Source organism: Limulus polyphemus, unplaced genomic scaffold (assembly GCF_000517525.1).
Source record: "Limulus polyphemus unplaced genomic scaffold, Limulus_polyphemus-2.1.2 Scaffold1022, whole genome shotgun sequence".
Classification (NCBI taxonomy): Eukaryota; Metazoa; Arthropoda; class Merostomata; order Xiphosura; family Limulidae; genus Limulus; species Limulus polyphemus.
Window position 1 is genome coordinate 340,996 of NW_013666632.1, and position 11,787 is coordinate 352,782.

The 11,787-nt window shown below is 34.9% G+C and overlaps 1 protein-coding gene across 2 annotated transcripts in view; it reads left to right on the forward strand.

Annotated features, from left to right (window-relative positions):
* LOC106461742 (calpain-A-like) overlaps positions 1 to 11,787 on the forward strand; it is an 80,853-nt gene that overhangs the window by 64,782 nt on the left and 4,284 nt on the right. For both annotated transcript variants that reach the window (XM_022388774.1, XM_022388775.1), the window contains exons 17-19: positions 465 to 543; positions 2,009 to 2,122; positions 2,844 to 2,902. In XM_022388774.1, coding sequence (XP_022244482.1) covers positions 465 to 543; positions 2,009 to 2,122; positions 2,844 to 2,902 — 252 coding nt within the window. The remainder of the gene's footprint in view (positions 1 to 464; positions 544 to 2,008; positions 2,123 to 2,843; positions 2,903 to 11,787) is intronic.

Sequence of the window (11,787 nt, forward strand, 5' to 3'; positions counted from 1 at the left end):
ATATAAGTTTAACATGACAGCAAATGTACAGTTTTTTCTTCATTACCCATTTAAGCCGTCTCCAGCCATTATTAGTCTCAAAGTGGGTTCCTTGTCATCGAATTTAAAATATTAAATAAGCCAATCTTATATCTTAAAACTGCTAATTTATTTGATATAACTGATAACAGAATACACTGGTTTCCTGGATATGTAAAAGCATCATTAAATTTGTAACATAAAAGTTCTTTTCTTACAATATAACCTAGCATTATTTATATATGTTAATATTTGTTCCTTAACTGAATGATTGTTTATAATGTCTCATTACACAGGTAGTACTTGATAATGTTAGTGCACATCAACATATAAGCCTTCTATTTTTCTAACCATTAATTTTCATAATCAACATGAAATTATTTCTCTATTTACCTACAAATATATGTTATTATCAAGTTTGTTTTTAATGTAAATTGTCTTTCCAGAATGTGTTCAAAATGTATGATCGTGATGATTCAGGATTTCTCAGTACTCTGGAGCTTAGGATGGCTTTGAACTCAGCAGGTGAAAATAGAGTTTAATAAACAACAAGTACTTAGAATTTGTCAATTACTAAGTTCTTCAAGAGGATATGAAAATTAAATGTTAGATATACACTACTGTTTCAGTTTAATGTGAGTGTTATGATTTACATAGTTTATCGCAAGCATGTTTACATAACCCTTTAGAAATCGTATGTTGTGTAGTTCAATGGTTGTGAATTGGCAATTGTTATATTATTGTCATGTTACTACAACCTTTTTCTCGTTGTTTTAATTGAGTATTATTGCATCATAATATCAAGTGGTGTGTGGAACATTCTAAACCTCTATCAGGATATAAATACACATTGAAAATTTAGTTTGAGAAAAATATACATCTAGACTGTGTGATCGTGAGTTTAGTGATAACTAGCATATAGTGGTGATTTTTAAAGGGAAATTATCACAAACTGTATTGTAATAACAGATCAGGAAAAATAATTCATCTTGTCCAATTATGATATAAAGTAACTGAACCAGTCTCTGTGAATTTTGATGTAAAAGAGACAACTATTTAAAGCTCTGGATAAAACTGATAACCAACAGTGTAATGAACATTTGTATACATGTTTTAATTGTTTTAATATTATTTTAAAACAAGTGGACTGTGTACTGTTTGCTTATTGTTGAAATTTATCACAACAAGTCACTGTAAAGAATCCTGCCCATACATAAAATCTTGACAGTAAATATTCTGTCAAAATATTTTATATATTTACAGAAATCCTCAACAAGTTCTAACGTATTTCACTTTTACAAAGTTTGTAATACTATTTTTTAGGTAAACAAGCAATTGAAGAAGATTAAGTTTTGTATTTTATTAAACTTTAGATTACTTACATAATGAAAACGTTCAAAATTTTGGTAATAAATTACTAAGAAAGTAACATACTGAAGACAAGAATGTTTAGGGAAGAGTGAAACTATACACTTAAATCATTACCAAGGTCTTATAGTTAACCATTTAATACAAATCATACTTATATAAACACAATTATTCTACTGGAGTACATGCACAAAGCTGATACCATCCTTTGAGAGTTTTATGACATTTAACATGAACAAGCTAAAAATTTACGATTTCATAATGAATTATATCCCTTTTTGAAAGAAATTAGGTTTTTACATATAAAACTTTAGATATTTTTATATTTCATTGACCATCAATAAATATTAGAGCATAAAAATTTAGTTTTATAGTCAGTGGACCAATATAATATTTGTAACATCAAATGTAACTGTTGTGTTAATGTTTCTTAAGCTCTTATTCTGCATTTTATAATATTGAGCACAAAAAGCTGAAATTTAACTTTTCTATTTTTCAGTGTAAAACAAAAGTAATATGAAAATTTAATACATACTTTTATTGTTTTAGGTGATTTTTATTGATCAAAAAGTCAGTCTAATTTTAAGATAATCAAAAGCTTTGACATATTTCACTACAATAGGGTATCGAGTTAACAGTAATATCCTAAGAACATTGGTCTTAAGATATGGGAAGAAAGAGCAAATGGACTTTGAAGACTTTCTCATGTGCACCATAAAATTAAAGAGTATGATAGGTAAGAGTGTCTATCTGAGATTTATTTACTTTTTACAAATAAATTTATTTCTTTAACAATACATTCTATTTATTGAAGAGCCTTAACTTGAATATTTACAGATAATATTTGTAGTGTTAAACAGAAAAATACACAACACTGACTAATCTTTGCTTCTATTTCTATATACTGTTTTAATTATTCTGTGTTACTTCCAGGCCACAAATTTCTTTGCAATCAAGTAAAAAATCAATTAAATATTCTGTATCCTAAAACGAAGTTTAGTGCTTTGTTATATTTAAATAATGTTTGTATTTTTATCCTTAACTATTTGTTATTAAGAATAATTCTGATTCTGCATGAAGAGTATTTTTATGAAAACTTATTTTGCAATTCAAATGATAAAACCAAATCTTTTATTGTTATAATTTTGGTTTTATCACAAGGCAATAGTTTATAAAATATACATTTAGAATATCTTAGTAGTTTTATAAAAAGATGTATACTTTGTAGAATGTTATAAAGAAAATGAGCCGGTTCAGTGTAGCCTAAATGCAAAGTGTATTTGGGTTAATGTTAAATATTTGATCTTGGAAGAGACATTTGTCAGTTTCTCATAAAACCATGTCATAATATTAAGTTTGTCTAAATTTGATTTAACACAATTTTTCATTGCATTTCTCATGTAATTTAAAAAAAAAATCTTATGAATCTTTCAAAAATGTATCTTGCTTCTGCACAGAAACCTTTCTTGAAAGGGATCCACGACGAACTGGCCGTGTTAACTTTACTTTAGAAGAGGTGAGTATAACTGACAAATTATATTAGAAATTTCACCTTGGAAAGATGACTAATCATATGCATGTAAACATATTGAAAAGCTGTGGATCTAGTCACTAACTCTATAATCAAAATTACACCTTCAGTGTGGAAACAAAGAATGCCAAAATTAGCAGCTACCTTAGGGGTGGTAAACCTTAAAACAATGTTCAAGAAAGATCATTAATTAGCTTGCTGATTGAAAATGTATCTATAATAAGAGCACTGTGCAAATGCTGAAATTTAAAATACAGAGAAGCAAAAATTAAATTCTTAGTTATACTCAAGTATATATATTAACATACATAATTTCTATCAATCATCAAATAGGACTTAATTATATGTAATCTTAGTTTGTCTTACTTTCTTTTAGCTTTAAGTTTCGTTAAGCCTGAGAAAAAAGTTAATGTGACTTGATGTTAGTTTTATATGGAAAGTTGAAATTTTCCTATTCTGAAATTGTATTTCCGATGGGTATTTACCTCTTCTCACATAAATAGCTATTCTCGTTCAGTGCTGATCTCTGTAGGCAAAATGTTTTTGTGCACACCACAAGCTTTGGAACTCCCACCCATCTGGACTTTACTAATTCCAATTCACATGTATGTTGTCATTTGACAACCCTCCATAAAAAGAGCATGATACACTCTCTTGATGCATGCGACTCCCTCTGTTTTGGGGAGGAAGGGTGTGTAGAGGTAAGTAACTATCGGAAATACATTTTCAGAATAGGAAAATTAAAATTTCTGATACGGTACATTACTTCATCTCACATGAATAGCTAGAATCCCACATTGAATAGGTAGAGGGAGTGGTGCGAGGGAAAGAAAGAGCATCTTTTGAAAGCATCCAAAGGACACTCCCTAAAAGGAGATCTTCAGAGTCAAAGATCATACATGGGAAACCACAACACTTCTGAACCAGATTACTCATTGCCCAGTGTGAAACAATGTTGCATATATGGGTGGAAAGATTGAGGAGTACATCCAAATGGGAGAAAACTATGGCAGAATAGTGATTCAAACCATACATTATTTATAAAACTCAATCCCAGAAAACAAAAGTGGGTAAGATTAAATGATGTGTCCCTAGGTGTTGAGTGGCTAGGGTGTGAAGGAGCATACATGGCAAGTCAAATACATCCAAAACCCAACCCACTGGGAACATAATCCATGCAAAGGTAGGATGAGGATCATACAGTTGATAAGTCAACTACAATCCAAAACCCAGCCACCAGGTATCGACATCCATATGGGGGGTAGGAAAGATGATCATACTAGCAGCAAGTTAACTACAATCTAAAACCCAGCCATCTAGTGAGGGTAGGAAAGAGGATCATACCATCTTCACCTCAAATTCATTCATTCACAATCAGATCTTTATTCTTGAAATCCTTAAACAGGGGAAAGATGAATGCATCATCAAAATCAGCATACTTTATATGGTAAAGCTTTATATTGATTACTCGATGTTGTTGAACAATATCAGTAATCTTTCCCTTAAACCTATCTGATTGATCTTGGGATCACGACATTGATGTTCCATCATTTTCCTGACCAACAAGGTAGGATAATCTAAAATGGACTGTAATAAGTATTTTTGTTGTTGGATGATAATTTACTTCTTTTGGTTATTCCAAAGCATGAACATTTTTTGTTTTGCTTTATCCATTTCATCAAGTACATCTGTGTCTGGTTTATAGTGTAGCTTACCTCTAATTGTGGATGAGGTTTGCAGTCCTACATTATTCAGAGTAAGGACAGTTTTTAGGTTCCTAATTAATGTGTCATTTTTAAATGCCTTGCCTGTCACAGTCTTATGAAACAGATCACTACTCCCTTTTGAATGAAGAACCAGCTGGTGACACTGTAGTTGAATATACAATGACTCAAACAGTGCAGTAGATGACTTGTATTTGTCTACTTGAGACTGAAAAGTATTCCAGTTTTGGACAGGATTTTGCATCTGCTGGCATGATCTTTATCATCTTTCTTGTTTTGGGATAAATGTAGAAGTTTCACTCTGTTAATGTAGACTTAATTTTCAGGAGTTGATCATTTAATGTAAGATTGGATCCTTCTGTCTACAATAACCTCCAAAATGGCTCAGTTGTCAATTTATCCACAACTTCCAGTGCTCTCACACATGTGATATAGATCATCAGTTCAACATCGAACAAAATAGATTTGAGTAGCTGGTTGAGACCATTGAACTTTTAAAGAAAGTCTTTCACACGTGGAATATGATGATACAGGCAGGCTGCATCATAGAATGGGATGTTGAACCTATTGCTAATAAAGCTGATTAATCTGTTCTTCTCCTGTTGGTCATGTAAATATGGCTCCCAATACTGGTGAACACCAGATTTATCACATCTATGGGTAGTAAAAGCTTTCCCTGAAGTAGACCAGTTGAACTGCTCCAGCATCACTGCCAATAGCATACAGATTTCGACCTTCTCCAATGATGATCCTTTTATATTCCTTCAGCATTTTATTTGCTTCCATAGCCCAGTTAACAAGTAGATGCAATTTAAAGTAAAAATAGCCCAACTCAGCTAGGTGTTGACGAACCGATATAGGTAAGGTATCCCATGATTCAATGACTTGAGGTAAGTCATTTTGGAGCATGCTATTGAAGAGAGGAGTAATGGAGCCCAAATCCTACATTGCTGATTTATTGATGTTACAAGCCAAGCCACAGTCTCTTCTTGCTTGTGTGTTGAACTTGTTCCTGCGTATGCATACACAGATGGAAATATTGAATTACTTAGGTCTTTGATGCTGTACTTGAAAGCTTCCATAAGTCCTTCTGCATCTTGTCTACCAACTATGACCATGCCAATGGAAATATTTTCCTGGAACAGTAGTAGCTTGGAAGCCTTGGTAATGCTTTGTTGTTGCATCGAAGTGAAGGACGTTGCTTGTTGCTAGATTTCCAGATGTTTCATATAGTAGCTTGCTAACGATATGTTTCTGGGTAACGTTCCTGGCTTCTACCATTAGTCTAGACATACGTTTTTGAAGGCAATCGCTGAACAAACTTCCCTACCAGATTTTCCAACAGTTCTGATAATGGTGTTACTATGTCGTACACTGATGTTGTACTCCCCTCCCAGTGTCATAATAGTTCTTCTTACTTCAGTGTACCTTCCATCTTTAAATGTCGTAATCATGGGATTGTCCAGCAGAGTTGCAAGTTCCTCATGCTCTACAATCTTCTCATGTTAGGCCTTCATTTCAGCATGGGTGTTGGATATCAATTCTTCATTCTGTTCTTTAATTGCATCCCATTTATTTCTAAATCTGCATTTCATACCTGTGACTCAGCTTTGTAGCTTCAATTTATCTGATTTTAATTGTTATATCTTGTCCATGGCATAGGCTAATGATCTTTGGGTATTACTTAATTCTGTTGACAAATGTGGTATTCTAGTCTTTAGTCCTTTCACCATTTTTCAGCATTATATCACGATTTTGGACCCTCTTCATTAATTTCCATTCTTTTGGGGCACATTCGCAAAGAGATCAAGTGACTGTTTCGAGATTTTGTTGTTGTTGTCAAACATCACTTGCAGTTTTTGTACTGTCAACGTAGAGTTGTGTTCTTCATGCCAATGGTGTTGTTTTTGGTAATTAGTGAATCTACTTGTGCATTGATGATTTATATTTCTGCACAAATCTGTGCATAATCTTCCAGTTTTTCACAAATGTCATTTGATTGTCTAATTGATCACTGTAATACTTTACCTTCTTTCTTATATTGTTTCACTCTGTTTCATTTTCTGTGGTGTGAAAACTAATGTAGAAACAGGTAGTCTAAGGACAAATTATTTTCCGTATAGGTGTGGTACTGTTCTTGTATGTTTGTGCATGACAGAGATCAATGCAGTTTCAGGCCTTTCTTGTAAATATACTGCACCTTACACATTACCTTATGTTTTTCATCAGTTGTGGTCGAGTTTGATGACAGCATTGTATATTTTATTTGATGACTTCCTATCCTTTGTGCTTAATTTAAGAAGTGCATCAAAAAAGTCTTGATGCATCACCTTATTTGGAGATTCCTAAAGATGTGAAAATAATATATATGAATATATAACATATCCAATTAACATTTACAAACATTGCTAGAAACTGTTAAATTACTGTGCCACAAGAAGACTTGTGTATATTAATTTTTATGTTACATGCAGAATACATCTTGCAACAATATATAATAAATGATAAACTTAAAAAGCAGCGGTAGGTTTGAACTGAAGCTTCTACAAAGTAATACTTATAGCCAAAAACAAATATCATATTTCGTTGTTTTTAATCTATTTTGACTGTTTTCTTAATGTAACAGCGATCATTTCCATATTTCCCTAGGTAGAAAAGCTATGTCAGCACTTCATCTACTTAATTTCAGTTAAAGGTACCCCTACACGTTGATTTGTCATGGGCCATTTGGTGGAGGAATGGAAGGAGTTTTATTGACAATCATTTAGTACTTTCTTGGAACCCAGTGGCTGAACTGTGGGAGGTAATTAAACAGTACGGTTCTCCTCTTCAGATTGGCGAGGTGCATGTATTGTTTGTTTCAAAGTATGTTTATTTACGACACTACTAGTTATTGTGCGATACATTGTACTTGTTCTGCAGAAGGATCTGTTAGAACTCCATACTAGAAGAAAAGGGAGGCAAAGTGCAGTAGAGAGTCCAGAGGAACGACAACACCTGAGACAGAGCAATGGGTGACCACAAAACCCTATTTTGAAAAGCTGACTATACAAATTTATTCAGTACAAGACATAGCAGGGATGGGCAGCTATCCCATTCTCCTTTACCCCTGTAGTCCATGGGTGGGTAAGATCTGTAATGGGCAAACTTATGAAGCAATTCTATTGCGAAAATAAAAAACTACAAGCGATCTTGTGGAACACTTCATCTCTGCAGTGTGTGTTGCAAGGTCATGAAATCATTTGTTAGTCAACTTGGTCTTACAGTGTGGATTTGAATGGTTAATAAATACCTGGTCAGGCACCACTCACCACAGACAGAGACCCAGAAAAAAAAAGAGACATGCCCCTGAAAAAGAAGAGGTATATATATACTAAAAGGTAACTTACCCAGTCACAGTCTCACAAAAGAATGAAGGATGGCAACAGGTGGATGATGGTACCCTGACAAGGAAGAAACAGCTACCCAAAGCAAAGAATGGGAGAACGCACGAGATGTAGGCCCAGTGCTCAACATAGAAGTACCTCCAACAGACAGCTGGGTAGACACATAGGGAAAAAGGGAAGGTGCATGAGAATGAAGATACCAGGAAGTGATGATGGGAAGAAGGAGACAAGTAATAAAAAGCCAATCGAATCACAAACCAAACCTAATAGGTAAGGGAGGAAGTGAAACAATTACAGACAAAGAAGTGGAGTCAACAGAAAAAAGCATTAAAAAAACAATAAAGCAACCCACAACATGTACTGGACAGAGAGAGTCATCTGGATCAAACTGAGAAGAAATGTGGAAGATAGTAAGAAATAAAAAGAGTCAAACTAAATATACCACATGAGCCACTAAAATGTAGGTTAATAAAATTGATCCAGAACACAAGATACAAATCGAGCCAAAACAGCCGAGAAAAACAAAGCAGCACTGGCCAGGAAAGATCAATCAGAAAGATCTGAACTGGAATGACATGGATGCACAAACATTTGAGGAAGAAGACTGATAGAATGAAAAATAAAACTAATGTAAACCTCTCTGAACTTAACAGTCAGGGCATGTGGATGATGAACAAGAGACCAAAAACAAAAGAGGTAACTAACTTGGAAGTGATAAAAGATTGAAAAATTGCACTTGGAGGAGTACCCCACAAGAGGCAAGAGCCATCAAAACTTAGGAAGATCGAGAGGTCACTCCTTGGGAGAAAGTGTGTCTGGACTAGAAATTCAATTAGCAACAAGGACAAAGCACCTGGAACACGACCCTTCAGGAGATGAATGTCAAGTGTGTGGGTTCAAGAAAAAGGAAATCCACTGTTTACCTCAAAGGGAGCAAGGAGTGTCCCCTTGGCGAGTGATACAAGCTACCACTGTCAAAAAGTCGAAATGAAACAGAATTAGTCAAACCAGACAAGAAGAAGAGTGTGAACTAAAGCACCTTGGACTGGGTGCCCAGGCATGAAGGGGATAAGTCCTTTTGACTGTACACCATTATCCTGAAACCTGCTACTGGTAGACCCCCCTCCCCCACGTGTGGAGAGAATCATCAATGAAGAGAAATAATACAGAAGAGGGGGAGGAAGCAGTAAACCCGACATCTTTGTGGATATGTTCAACTATCAACACATATAGACGAGATGGAAGGATGAAAATTAAGAGGTAAACCCAAAGTAAAGGCTTAGATAGCAGAAAACACCTTTGAATGCATTCAAGGAGGAGAATGGATGAACCCAATGGAAGGTGGTGTTTAAAAATACACACCCCAAAGAGACTAGAATGTGTGGTATGGAACAGGAAAAACTTGAGTTGAATAGTATGTTAAGACTACCCCCGTTTGGAAGAAGCTAATTGAAGCTAGACATCCAATGAATGGTGTTGGTAAAATCTCCCAAATGTGGAAGTTTGGTAAAATGCAGACTGCCCCACAAAAGACGTATGGAACCAAAACAAGTCCAAAGGTCAAGGCATGAAACTGGTACCCAATCACATGGTAAAAACCTAACATAAGAACATGTAAAGTGAGCATTCTCAGTCATGCAGAAACAGCCTACCCAAATGTGATCAAAGACTACATATCAAAACAGATAAGACCCAAGGAGTGATTGAGGTGGGACCGATCGATCCAGAACCCCAAAAAAGCATTGAGCATACAAGACAATTTAAGAAGACCTGTAGGTAAGACGGGTCAGGTGCTGAACATATAAAAATGAATAAAGATATCCCAGAATGAAACAAAAGAGCAACTAAAATAAATTGAATATAGCATTGCAGTTACACTACATGATCCTAAATGTACAGGAGTAACACCAAAAAATGGAACGGTAGAAGAAAAGAACTGACCATAAGATCCTATTAGCAGTGGAGGGTAAACAAACAGCAGTGTCCCACCTTAGAAGATCCTAAAAGCAAAGAAGCCACGCGTGGAGGGAATGAACTGAAGATGACAAACACCCCAATATAGAGGGAAGGAGAGGGATGTATTCTACGAAAATCCCTAAATATAAGTGGAACACTGAAGAAAGAAGGTGGGAGGTAAACATTAACTGTAGAAGTGTCGATATGTAAAAAGCTAAAAAACTAGGAAGGGAATAGAATGGATAGGAGTAACAGAGATACAAATGACAAAATCAGGAAGGAAATCTGCCTGATAGTAAGCAAAGGCAAAAAGAATTAAAGCCTGTATAGGGCATGGCTTGCAAGTACCAAAATTATTATCATGAAACATATGAGAAGGGGAATATACTGTGAAACGTGTCTATAAAACCGAGATAGTCCTAGCAGATTATGCAGTAGAGGCCTGGAAGGTAAGGGAAAATTGACAAAATCTAGGTCGTCTGAAAATGGGTTCAGCTGTTATAGGAGGAATTATAGGAGCTGTTATGTGAGCAATATTGGAAGCAGATAGGGTAGACCCCGGCCGTCAGGGGTCCTCACAAACGAAATCAATGGTAAGAAGTATAAACTATAAAGAAAGACGAAAATGAAATTGTCGATATAGTGGACATGTTAAGAAATTTTGTGGTGAAATAAACATGTATGTGATGTTGTGTTGTAGAGAAGATATCTAACCTGATTATCGATTAACCTGTAAATAGAACCATGGGTAAACGGAAAACAAGGTATTTAACCTAATTATCCATTAACCCGAAGTAGAACTGCAGGTAAATTGAAAATAAACTTGTGAAGCCTAATCTAACAGTACAGAACAAAAGATATCACTACGCACTAAAATTACGGATTACCGACAGATGCCACTGCAGGGCAAAGACAAGGTATCACTCGACAACTACATAGTGTCATAAATAAACATACTTTGAAACAAACAATACACGCACGTTAGAGTTGACCTAGGTCAAGTCCAAAGAGGAGAACCATAAGATCACGGTGAGCCAGTTTGAGTACAGTAACTATAATTAACTAGATAAAGCGCTGACGTAGCTTCGGCAGCTAGGGAAACATGGAAAAAATCGCTGTTACATGAAGAAAACAGCCAAATTAGATTGTCAAAACAACGAAATTTGATATTAATTTTGTGTTTTTGAACACTTCCCTACCCTCACGTGAAAATTTGATGTTGATATTGGCTATAAACTCTCTCTCTCTGGATCGGAATTTAGGTCTTTTTTGACCTGGGAGGGTCAGGTTCTAGTAGACCTCTTCCTCCCACCTGTGCTGTTGTTATATTATCTTCTCGGGTTTTGGTTGGCTGGTTTGATTGTTTGAATTCTATTATAACTTTCCCTTTCGGGAACATGTCCGTTTTATGTTGTCAAGTTGTATATGTGTGTGGTCTTATGTTTACTCGGTATTTGTGTTCTGTAATGTTTGTGGTAATAAGAGTAATTATACTATGTGTGGTAATATTGGCAGTAGTTGTTCTAGCGCTATTTTCATGATTAGTGTGATGCAATCCTCTTGGTTTTGGGGTTGTTGTATTTTGCCAGAAATTCGTAGAATATGTTAGTCACTGACTCTGTTATTTTGTTTATTTCCTGTTGTTGTGTTTGAGCATTAATGGGTTTAGTGTTCTTAACTTTACTTTGTAGAAGCTGCAGTTCAAACTCACCGCCACGATGACGTTTATCGTTTACTATATATTGTTGCAAGATGCGAGTGACGTAACAATATATATATATATATATATATATATATATATATA